Genomic DNA, 12969 nt, shown 5'->3' on the forward strand with positions numbered 1-12969 from the left:
TAACTTTTGTTGATCTTTTACTTTCTCTAAAGTATTGGAATCCACATTCAAAGGGGATTCTGAAAATGATATTTACGGTACTAAATGCTAATCTAACCGAGAAAGATAAGAACGTTTTTAAACCTACGTTTTTCAACAGTGAGTGTAAACAACTTAATTCAAGGGATGGTTGTAGGTTGGTTGATATTTAAAAGTGTCCTTGTACACATATAAAATAGTGTTAGAATGCAGTTACAGAGTTATTACCGTAACCGATGTTATTCAGTTGTGAACGTGCCAATGAAATTTGTTCTAATAGGAGAGCACGTAATTTCCAAGTAGCGAAAGTAAAACTCCAAATAGGCATTGTTTAAATTGCTATTATTTTGAGGTAAGTAGCTTTCGTAATACCAGGAAAGAGTAACCACCCGTAAGAGACAAACTGTATCAAAATGTAGTTGTGATACATGCTGTTCTACCACGACTTTATACGACAATAAGTAAACTGTTAAGAGTACAGGTCACTATATCGCCACATGTGGTATGTCAAAAGTTTTCTTTACAGGTAGGTGTACTTTGTAAGACCAATATGTAATAGCCATACCTTTCCTCAGGATGTAAAAGACGCTATACCAATCAATGTGTATTTCTGTCAGCACTGGGCTTTCACTATGTGCATTACATTCATGTTTTAAGAATTTGGGGTTGAATTTAGGTTTAGGTTCTCTCCACATGTTTATATGCCTGTCATCTAACTGCAGGATGAAATGTGACTCAAAGAAACAATTTTGTTCCACATTTCATTGTTTCACTAAACGCATTCTTGGCATCATTGTGGTCGAGCTGTTTTGAGTCTATGTTTTTATGTTAGCAGAATAAATCAGACATACAGGCTGATCTTTTGAAGTCAGTTTTCGTGGTATTTAAAAAGTTATGATTAAGTCTTGGCTTAGATTATTTCAGATAGAAACTTTCCTAATGACACTTTCAGATACTTATAATCAATTTGCAACAGCTTATTAAAATTGCCCAACTTCCGTTTGTCCGACAACTTTGAAACTATAATTACCTTTATAATGATTACCGAGACAAATCTTTGTGAAACTGGTATATATATATATATATATGACTGAATGACTATTGATATGAATTTCAAATCACATAACTAATCCTCAGCTATTTTGTTTGCATAACAATGAAATGAGTGGTCTCATTGGCATTATTTTATAAGAGAGATTTTCGCCTTGCCATAAGTAATACATCAGTTATTCCAATGATCATTTATTTGGTTTGCGTAGTGTGAATTAATCACATTCCTTTATTTTGTATAATTCATTCTTTAATTTCAAATGCCGGCATTATTGTAGATAACACAGCTCCATCTTCTGTCCTGACAGTTAATATTGTATGATGTAAAACGTTAAAATGTATTTTCTTTCTAATACGTACCTATATATACCAACAAATATACAAGCGGCTGGATTTAACAATTCCTGCATTTCTAATACTTTAATATTCACATACCCACAAGTAAATAAAGCATAAAATCTGCACTTTTAAGGTTTTGTTCCAACATGTTGATTTCTAATTTAGTCCTTCAAGCAATTGCAGTAATGAACTTGGATCTTTGTTTACCTTCTTTATTTTCTGTTTTCATTTAGGATGTTGTTACAGTTTTCTTTTTTTTTTTCTCCGTTATATTTAAATCGTTTAGATTGTTCTCAAAATTTATTCTATCTACAGCAGTTAGTAAAGCTGAAGTAGGAGGTTTTGGTCTGTACGGAATGTTTTTTAACAGGATGTAATATTTTAAAGCTTATTTGAGTTCAACAACACTACTATTCATTATATATGCAACTTTCCTGGAAAATCTCATAATGCTACTTTGAAAATAGTTTTGATTACTTCTAGCATTTTCTAGTAAGGATGTAATCTAGCTAATCTATCAGACAGCTGTTCCTTTCTTAATCATTTTTCCAAATGTCATACCGTTCTTAGTTACTAATTCAACAAAACCACTGATAAATAAATTAAATAGAGAAGTACATTAACTACATTAAATGTAACTGAGCAACTTAATAGGCAGAAAAAAAATGTCATTGGTAGTGTGTCAAAATATGTGTATTCATATAACACTAAGGAAATAAAGTTTCAGTTGATTTAATTGGAAATGTAATGGGAAATATCGTCGTGAAGAAATAATGAATCTCTCGTCTAATCTATAAGATAGGAAAAGTACTAACACAAATGTTAATTTGCGTACCCCTGTATACGAAGTCGCTGTAAATGGAAATTTATCATGTAATCAGGTGATTTATTTGCTGTACAATCAAAATAAATGTTTCCAATTATGGAAATATGCGATAGTGTGTTAAGCATTTAAATGCTATTGACTGAAAGTATGTTAACAAAAATTAATTTGTTTTCAAATTGGAGTATTCTTACCTATCGCTCATACAATGAAGATACATGTAGGTCGACTTGCTCTACAGGTTAGCTTTTTCCAAGAAGTTGAGACAGTGTTTGAAAATCATAGTGGTAAAAGTAAACAACAAAACTTTGAATTAAAGTTGAATTGCATCAATTGACACGTCATTAAATCAAACGGAACGTCAACATTTCCAACAAGCTCTTTATTTATGAATAAACAATTTTCTAGAATTACTATTTAAATACATTTATTTCCTGGTAATTTTAGATATGTACCCTCGATTCTTCTTTATAGTCTTGCTTCCCAATCTGCACATAAAAAGTCTAAGCCGCTTTTTGACAGAATGTTTTAAAATCATACATTGTTTTAAAAACGACATCTGCTTTGAAATCATTCATAAAATAAGCTATTTTTATTGACAGCATAAGTTCAAGTGTTCTCATAAGCAATAATGTTTTGCATAATGCTTCCTAAGGATTAAGCAAATATTTTCAAAATGCGCTTAGAGACAGTAGTGGATTGAACCCATTATGTTTCTAAAACGAAACGAATGATCATATTGTGTTTCCGTTTCCCCGGAAAACATAATCAATACAAGTTTCTTTTCGTAGGAGTTCCTTGAATATTCTATCAATTTGCGCACTAAAAAAAGAAAAGAAAACTATTCTCAGCATATGAAACTGTTTAAGGTTTACAAACTTAAATAGATATCAAAACGTTTAGATATATATACCGCTTATCATTATTATATTTTCAAGATGACATTTAAGTAGATTATCTACTAGACAAAACCGGGTAGGCATATAAGAAATCTATAGATTTTAGATTCTTGTAGTTCCTAGATTATTATTTTAGCAAATCTATATTTGATTTATATTTTGTAAATATAATCCACGTCAAGTGTTTGATTCTGTAAGAGGCATTCTATGAAAAACTCTAACAAACTGTATTGGAAGTTGTATAGCAGTATTTTCTAAGACCGAATTATCGATGTCAAATTAATCTACTCCCTAAACCATCTATAGTTTTATCCATATGCTGAAAGAAAATAGCATGACAAGCTTGTACAAATTTGCTTGCTATCGGCTACTTAGTTATTTCTACATTTAGTATTTCTTTAGTAGTCATCCCAAAATTAAATGCTGCACTCTAAAATCTATAGTGTGCTCAGAAGGTAACTTCAGAGTATATGGCTGTCCGAAAATGTTTCGTAAATAAATGAACGCTCGATTTTAGACGCCTCTTGGATTTAACTTTCGAAGGTTGTGAAACTGAGCTCTTTAAGATTCGCTGATAGCTCTTGCTTGAATCATCTCCTAGTGGCAACAAAATGAAATGGGGCATAAGAGTGTAAACAACTTGCTGACTCAGTTACAAAGAGGTATTTGTTTTATTTTTAGATCAACTTAGGGATTTGAGTTAAGAATCGTATATATTAGTTACACTTATTTTTTTTAAAGTTCTGATATTGAACCTGTTTTATTTTTCCTGTCGATAATGTTCCATTTGATCATTGTCATATCCACATATTTGTTTCCAACGCAAAAGTTATATACCTGTATTTTATTTTCAACAATAATTTAGAATTTACAGCCTAGGAAATTTAAATTTCTACAAGTAACATCTTTGTCTTGAATCTAAAGTCAAGTACGCGTATTAACATACAATTTTATAAACGTATTCAAAAAGATGTTCTTAGTGATGCACATATAACAAACTATTACCTATAATAATGTTCATATTCTTCTCTCAGTAACAGTCAGAAAATCCCCATACTTTACAGATTCTGTTTCCAGAATTGTTAGGGAATATTTGATATCAAGTGTGGTAATTTCATTATAAATAGTCCTGTTAGCAATTTCTCGAATTCAAAAATTATTGTATATATATCTTTGCATATTATAATTTTATTCAATTACGTAAATTCAAGCATTTTCCGGCTTCACCTTGAATAACATCTTAACAAGATTTCAGTATCTAGTAATACTCCAGTTTGTATGTAACACTTTTTTTTATCCTGTAGATCCAGTAAAGGTTGCTTATTTCATAACCGTCTAATATCTATATTTAATATTCGTTGTTAAGTTTTATTTTGCCATACTTATACGTAACATTTTATGGATCATATAGATCCGGCAAGGGTTACCTATTCCCCAACCATCCAGTATCTCCCTCTGGGCTTATCTGGAATCATCCGTTGCTATGTTCAGTCAAATCCCCCATTTACACATATCAAATGGAACAAGGACGATCGACCTTTTGATCCAAAAGCTCACTATGGAGTAGCCAGTCTAAATAATGGTTCTCTACAGATCCAGAGGGTGACCCACGAGCACCAGGGTTGGTATGTTTGTACTCCATATAATGTATATGGCACTGCGGGTCGTTCAAATAAGATGGAAGTATTAGTACGAGGTAAGCAGATATGCATTTAGTTATCTATTTATTCTATCTATCTTTATTTTTCCGAGTATCTGTACTATATTTTCTGTGAACTCTTAATATGCGTCATCAGTCATCATATTTGTGTTTTACACATTTTTATGACATGATAATTTTTTGTTAATGGATTTTAATAAAAACAAAAAACACAAGATGAGTAGTTTATACAGTACTTTGTGTTCTGAGGGTTTACTAATCTAGTTCAATAAGAACTAGGAAACAGAAAGAAATGTTGTTCTCTGACAGGTAAATTTGTGTCAGCAACGCTTTGATGATTCGATACTATAACTTAATTTCTGAACACAATATTATATTGAAAAATAATTATTTTATTGTCTGCATATGTTTAAATTTGTGTCAGCAACGCTTTGATGATTCGATACTATAACTTAATTTCTGAACACAATATTATGTTGAAAAATAATTATTTTATTGTCTGCATATGTTTAAATTTGTGTTATTACTATTAAGGAAGTTTGATAAGGTCCATTTATTACAGTATGAATGGCCTAATACCGAAATTAGACGGAGAACGTGTCATGTGTATCTAGTATGTTTGTTACATCGAACCAACTCAAATGATAACATTTTCGTACATTAAATTCTATACTGCAATCTAAAAATGTATTTATTATGTTTTCGGTATAATAAATGTATTCGTATGTTTAAGTACATTTTCTGGATTTTACTCCTCAAATTTTATGCTGTGTTACTAAAATAATACAACTGCAAAACTGTTACTTGTTTCCTTGTCTAAATTTCCATTGTATCCGTTTTCTCAGTATGTCTAATATTAACCTTTTTTCAAAATATGTGCTGAGAATATTGCTTTTATTTACTTTCTTTGTTAATAGATGTGCATTTTTTAAAACTTTGCTTATATTACCATTCTGTATTTGTCCTTTTTCAAGGATATTACGAATATTCTGATTATTGCTCTAGTATTTCTGTTCAATATCATAAAAGTAGATTCAATAAGAGACAAGCGGACTGTTTCATTTATTCCTATAAATTTATAAGATTATAAAGTTTCATTTTCGATATGCGTTTTTATTGTTTTAAGCATTTAAAATTATTTCAGTATTCCTCGTACTAATTCTATATTTCATTTGGAAAAGCAAACTTTACGAAAGAATATACAATCTTCTGTAAAGTAGGTTATGCTTTGTTTTTAAATTTAGTGTTTCAAAGCATTCAGTATATATGTTAAAACAAAATATTAGTCCACTCATGCAAGAAAAAAACTAATAAAATTAGTTCGATTTAGGAAGATTCATAATTTATGAAAAATTCCAGTCAATTCTCTTTAAGTTTCTCTTCCATAAGTCTTGAAGGAATATTTCGTTATAGATCAAGGAATCTCTTTGTTTTGTTATATCATATTGAAGTTGGCATGAATGAATAAGAAATAGAGTTCACTTTTGTTTTTAGGATCAGCACGTTTGTCCCGTATTCATAATTCTAAAATAAAACAATAATCAGTCTTTGTCTTTAATCTCGACAGAAGAATGATGATTCATTGCCTTAATCTTTACCTCTCGTTTTATTTTCTGCCTAATAAATATGTAAAAACTGTAATGTCGATATTTTCTCTGGTATATAAGAACCGCCTGTGTTCACGGTAAAACCTGAAAAGGAGTACCAGCGAAGGGTCAACAGTGAAGTGACCATGCCTTGTTATGGCAAAGGGCAGCCGAAGCCTTCTATAATCTGGATGAGGGTTTGTAGTACACATTTATGTCTTTCATAATTACTATAAAAACCAAAATAGTCTATCTTATATTACCAAAGTCATTTTAGAATACTTAAAATAGCTGAAAAATCCACACAAATACAAGTAAGATTAAATAAGTAAATCCTAACATTTTATTTATATCATTATTTGTATAAAGAGGTTGAGTATGTTATAATAAAACTATTTTGGAGTCTCACCACGTCGTTACAGCCAATGTAAACAGGTTCGATCATGTTCTGTCTGATGACTTGTACCTTAAACAGCCTTGCATTGTAAGTTCTATTGGAAAAGGTTCCATCATAAGGCTTTCATGTCTAAAACGCACCACTCTTTCCTACGAGCTTTCTATAATCCACCTAGAACGAGAACAGCGGTTTCCTAGCGCCCACTTCAAGAGCCTGATCGTACAGAAATCTTTACGCGCTGCGGCCGGCGACTTAACCAGTATGTCTTCGTATATAATAATATGAATACTCATTTCATTGTCCAGATGCATTAGGTATAAAACGGTTGAACTATTATGACATAAAAGCAACTTGTGTAAATGTGATTTGTGCCACTTTTCCAGATGGAGATCCTTTATGATTATGTCACAAACTGTTGCTTGTAACATTTGGGTAACTTTTGTTACTAATCTAAAATTTGCTACTCTTCATGAATCCTCACCTGTAACAAGACGCACACTTTTTTCATGGTTTGGGTACGACTTGTTGCAGGTCTCATTTGTTATGGTCCTGCTACATCAAGTTCATCCATATAGCTTTGTTTTCAATTTTCAATAAGAACAAAGGAAATCCCCGTCTTGGAAATTCTAAATCTTCAATCTGAACATGTCTTTATATTTGAATTTTTGAAGATTTTGCGTCGCAAAGGGCTGTTACGTACAATTCCCATAAGCAATAAATCTACTGTGGCATCGTACTACTTAAAAAATGTCAAACAATGTCAAATGTAGTTCTGATTCATTTCGTTTTACTGCGCCTTTATATTGGCTGTGGTTGTTACGTGACTTGCTTATTTGCATAGTTAAAGTCGTCTTACAATAACGCACTCTGTAAATCGTAGCCATATATTGAACAACCTCATTAAGTAAGAATAATTTATAATGATTGGTATATTCAACACTCAGTAATCTTTCGTAAAGGCACAGAATAATCGTAATCCATTTCTTTCTGTTTGCTTTTTATTATTGTTGTGTAGGCGAACAGTAAGAAGCTTTCGCGAGACCGTAGCACTCAGCGTAACGGAAACCTGACGATACGGACGTTAAGGAAGGAGGACCACGGTCGTTACGAATGTGTCCTTCAGAATGATATCGCTACACTTGTCACAAGTACTTTACTTACTGTTCAAGGTAAATCCTGATCTTCTGGTAGTTATGTCTTAAATAAACTTTGAATGTTTATTAACATATTCATCAACCATAAATAACTGGAAGTCTCTTTCTTGTCTACTGTAAATATCGGGAGTTTGATATTTCTATCTTCAAAGTTTCGCACGTAGATATTCTATTTTTTTAACTCAGTTACGCAGTGTTTGGAAAATTAACATTATCTCCTAGAATCACTTAAATGTAATGTAAATTTTACCGAACATTTTTTGTTATTTATATTAATTTTGGAACCATTATATAACTTGTGATTTTTTTCAACTAAAAATTGTTTTTCACTGGATATTTTTTCGTTTTTCCCAGGTACAACACCCCATTCTCCCACAAACGTAACTGTCAGAACAAGTGCCTTTTCGGCTACTTTAAGCTGGCGTCCTGGCTACAATGGGAATTATCTCCAGTCTTATGTAATCTGGTCAGTATAAACTTATTTTCAGTGATAATGATATAATTATAGTGGTAATATATTATCATTTCCAGGTTAATCAAGGCTTAATATGGACATTTTCTGTTGAATGTCTATTGCTCTAGAACTATTTAGGTATGACATACTATTTATATATAACTATCTATAACTAACTATATATAACGCTAGATCCGTCGATCCATAGTCCGACTCGTTAGCCACTAAACTACATTCGGCCATTTTCGTAGTAATGGTAATACCGATTTCGTGATTTTGACAACTATTTTGTAGCCACACTGGAAGTGTACATTGCTTTCTTAGTACAAAGCTATACAATGGACTATTTGTCATCCGCAGGGACTCAAAGATGTTTGTTTTTTCAATTTCAAGAAATTTATATCTTTAACATCCAGTGATAGTGAATATAAACAGTTGGAGTTTTCCAATGTAATATATTAATGTGTTATACATAATTTCTACGCGTCTGTACAGATAAATGTGTAAAATTTAGAAAGAATTTATTTATTTATTTATCTTTAAAGTAGTTAGTAAAGTTCTGGTACCTTTATATATTTTTCAACAGTTTTCATTTGAATGCCAAAAGACATTTATAGCTACTTTTATAATGTAGCTCTTGAAATACAAATCTAGGCTCATAAAATATTTTATAAAAAGAAAAAAAGAAATATTGTCATATTTAATAACTTTCGAGGCTAGAAACATTTCCATAGAAACAAGAAACTCTCATGTTACGTAATATAACGACACAAAAGAAATATTGTATTTTGGTACTAAATCCGGACTCTTGAAATAGAACCCTTTGCAGAAGACGTAATGGTATATGTTGTGGATTTTTTTGTGCATCATGTGCAGGAACAACAATCATATGTATAGAAAAAAGGGAATTGGACCTTGAAGAAAATAAACTCTACGTTTTGAAAAGAAATGAAACTATTCTGAGTAGATTAAGGTACAATTCTGTGTTATGCGAATCCCAAAACAAGAAATCCCGTTTTCCCAAGGTAGGTCTTACTTCTTCCTGGAAGTTGATATGAAAGAAAAAGGTCTCTCGTCGTAGAATTCTTTGTTGTTTTTTATGTGAAATACGTATCTCGTCGAAAACAAGCAAAGTAAACAACACAGCGTGAAGAGTTGATTTAAACATTATTTTAAAGAAATAACTAAGTTAATTTCGCTTCCTTTAGTAACACAGGTAATTCAGTCAGTTTTTGTTCACTTTTATATCAGTCTTTTCAGACGTGCAATATTTTAAACTAATTACTACCAGCATCTTCTGATGGCAGTATATATCTTTATATCGTGTATTCTATAGTTGAAATGTATTTCTGATAAGTTTTAAACTCACCAAATAACTTTTGGAAAAGTAAAACGAATATCTTTAAGTGTGCGATCTTTTATTAGTACGGCAGAAATACTAGATTTTGGTGTTAATATAGTTGTTTGTTTACTAGGAATCTTTTAAAGTTACATAAAAGAAATGATGCTTCACATAATTATAGATAACTGATCCTTTTCGGGCTTTTACCATTCAAACAACTTCCCTTTAACCAGAAATCGATTGTTATCGTGATTTTTCCCGTAAACTGGTTCCTTGCGACACGTAACTTGAAATTATATATTATCCACACACACACACACCGATTTTAAGCAGTTTTTCTTGCACGCTTCCCAGTGGCACAGCGGTATGTCTGCGGATTTACAACGCTAGAAACTGGGTTTCGATACCCGTGGTGGGCAGCGCACAGATAGCCCGTTGCGTAGCTTTGTGCTTAATTACAAATAAATAAACCTTCTTGCACTTGTTTTAGTGGTACATAAACGTAAAGTACGCTTGCATATAATTTGTAATATACCGTGCAACTTTAAGAATCAATTTTACTATGATTTAATAATGTCAACCGCTTTAATGTGCTTATTATTACTTTTGAATTCATTCTGTTTTATTTTTCGTAAGAAATGCTTCATTTGATAAATAAGTGCATTTAACAACGGATAATAAAATATATTTAATTATTGGTAAGAACTTCTAATTGAATGTAAATGAGTAGTATATTAATATGTTAACTACAATATCTGCTATCTAGTGCCGACGAGGCATTTCGTTCAACACCAGGACTATTCAGGCCAGCTGGAATACAACGTGCATAGTAGTAGTTGAGACGCTATTTATATTATTAAACTCTTTGAACAACAAGTGTTTCGATGTGAACTGGATCAAGTTAATGAAATGTAATTAGCAAATCAGAATTAAGCATTTTTAACATTATTATTCATTTATCTTAAAACCGTATATTATTAATTATTTTCTTATTTCATCAACTTTCTCTTTATTAGAAGCATTAGCAAACGAGCAAGATTAAACGCCATTTTGTTACGTAACAGAAAGTTGAAGTAAGTTTATCAAGAAGACTTTTTTTTCATATATATAATGTGTCACGAGAGGCGTTTCACAAGTACAGTATTAATCTACCCTGCATACAGTACTTCTGAAATGTCAAAAATTCATCTTACTCTATATCAAAAGTAAACTGTTTATTTGCCGCAAGGAGTACTCTTTATCACGAATAAGGACGTCGAATATGGAAATTATATAGTGTTTAATGAAATGCTATATAAACAGACTGCTGGAAGATTAATTAATGTTAAACTACTCTACCTTTTGGCTAGTATTTCAACCTAGGTTGACCAGATATAATAACTAGGACTGTGGTTAATTAGTGTGTTTATAACGGACAAAATTAGTATCTACTATTTATTGCATCGTATACAGACCTTCCGTTACTTTATGGTAATTATTTAATAGTTAAAGTTTACGATATTTCTGCAAAGTTGAGGAATCAGTTATTCACGAATACAGAAAATACAAAATATAGCTTGTCTTGTGAGCAATTAATGTTGCTTATAACAATTTCACAAGACATCTGCAAGAACTCGCTAATGTATTAATATTTTGCAGAATATCTATGTAATAGATTGACAAACATTTCTAAGTTTTGTACATTGCACACTCTGAAATAAAAAAATGAATAAATTAATATCTTTATCCCTACCCCCATCCCCCCCTTGTGACACTAAATATCAGGTGGTCACAGCGCAGAGAACCCGTTTTGTAGACTTTTCCTTAGTAACGAAATAAATAGAATTATTAATATTAATAAATAGTTCTGTGCTCTTTGGTTTTTATCTGAGTATGTATACGATATTATTGAATAAAAAAAAGAGTTAGTTTTGTAGGCAAACTATATTTAGTTAGTTTTTCTTTTCGTGATTGCGATAAGGGAAGACACTCGTGTTATTTAGGATTCCCTAACATCAATAATTTAGATAATATATTTTCTTTATTCACGTTTGATGTTTCCGTTCTAAGCTTTTTACTAGATTCTGTTTTTGATGCAAAATACTATAAACAAAATATTCCCAAAATGAAGTTTCGGTCTTATGGATTACTCTTTAACGTATGTTAAAAACTAATATAAAACATTTCTTTTAGAGGGTAACATTTTGGAACAAAGGATTTATCTTTCTGATCTTTTTAAACTTGAATTAAATAATATCGAGTATATATGTATTTGTATATTTTGTAGGCAAACTGTATTGACCGAACAGAACATTTATCTAATGAGCTGTAAGACTTATCAAAGAAGTAAGATTAGATTATGAAAGAAAGCACGAACGGTGTATTGGTAATCGAAACGGATAGGAGATTGTTATAGTGAACGTTATAGATATATATTGATAGGTATAGACACTAATGATACAGTAGAAAGAGAAGGAAGGCTAATCTATCCAATTCTAACAATGGTCAGCCCTATATGACTGATACGTCTTGTATATATACAGGGTCACTTAGAAGTTTATCTAGACGCACATTATTCAAAAATGAAGGAGTTTAGGGAAAACATGTTGGTAGTATAGAATAAGGTGCTGTGGGCCTACTCTGTGATACTATCATTGAAGTCATCTTCAAGGTCATTTTATTAGCACCCGTTATACTACTAAAATGTCAACGGCAAGGGTGTAGACTGTAACAAAAGAAACATGTTAAATCAAATATTACCAAAATTGCTACTCAAGAACAACACATATAGGTATAAATACACCCCTTCCATGCATATGGAGCTGTGCCACAGAAGATCGAAACCCGACCATACATAAACTTAAGTTTGAGGTGTAGGGTCGTATTTTGCATAAGCAAGTCATTGCACTTATGAAGGGTTCAAATGATTAAAAAATATTAGAATAAAGCCCCCTACATAAAGTAACACAAAACACTATTCTGCAACTGCTTCCATCTAATCAATGGCACAGTATTCAGTTGAAAAATAGTTTCATGCAGAGTTTCACCAGGGTGGTTGGGTTGCTACCAGATTGTATGCCGAATGATTACCAGGTGAACATAATCTTTCATATCAGATCACAAAAAATGTGAGTTAGCGGCTGCATACGACAGACACATTTACCAAAGACACTCTGTAGCTATATGTCAAGATAGAAATTAACAATGAAACCACCAAATAGCATTTGTCACATCTGGCAGTACTTTGAACACAACTATTGATTATTTG

At 31.5% G+C, this 12969-nt stretch overlaps 1 protein-coding gene across 1 annotated transcript in view; it reads left to right on the top strand.

The window, feature by feature from the left end:
- Positions 1–12969, top strand: part of LOC106457230 (protein turtle-like) — a 66968-nt gene that overhangs the window by 18835 nt on the left and 35164 nt on the right. The window contains exons 6-9 of the mRNA XM_013916627.2: positions 4541–4825; positions 6457–6572; positions 7788–7941; positions 8281–8392. Coding sequence (XP_013772081.1) covers positions 4541–4825; positions 6457–6572; positions 7788–7941; positions 8281–8392 — 667 coding nt within the window. The remainder of the gene's footprint in view (positions 1–4540; positions 4826–6456; positions 6573–7787; positions 7942–8280; positions 8393–12969) is intronic.

Source organism: Limulus polyphemus, unplaced genomic scaffold (assembly GCF_000517525.1).
Source record: "Limulus polyphemus unplaced genomic scaffold, Limulus_polyphemus-2.1.2 Scaffold15, whole genome shotgun sequence".
Classification (NCBI taxonomy): domain Eukaryota; kingdom Metazoa; phylum Arthropoda; class Merostomata; order Xiphosura; family Limulidae; genus Limulus; species Limulus polyphemus.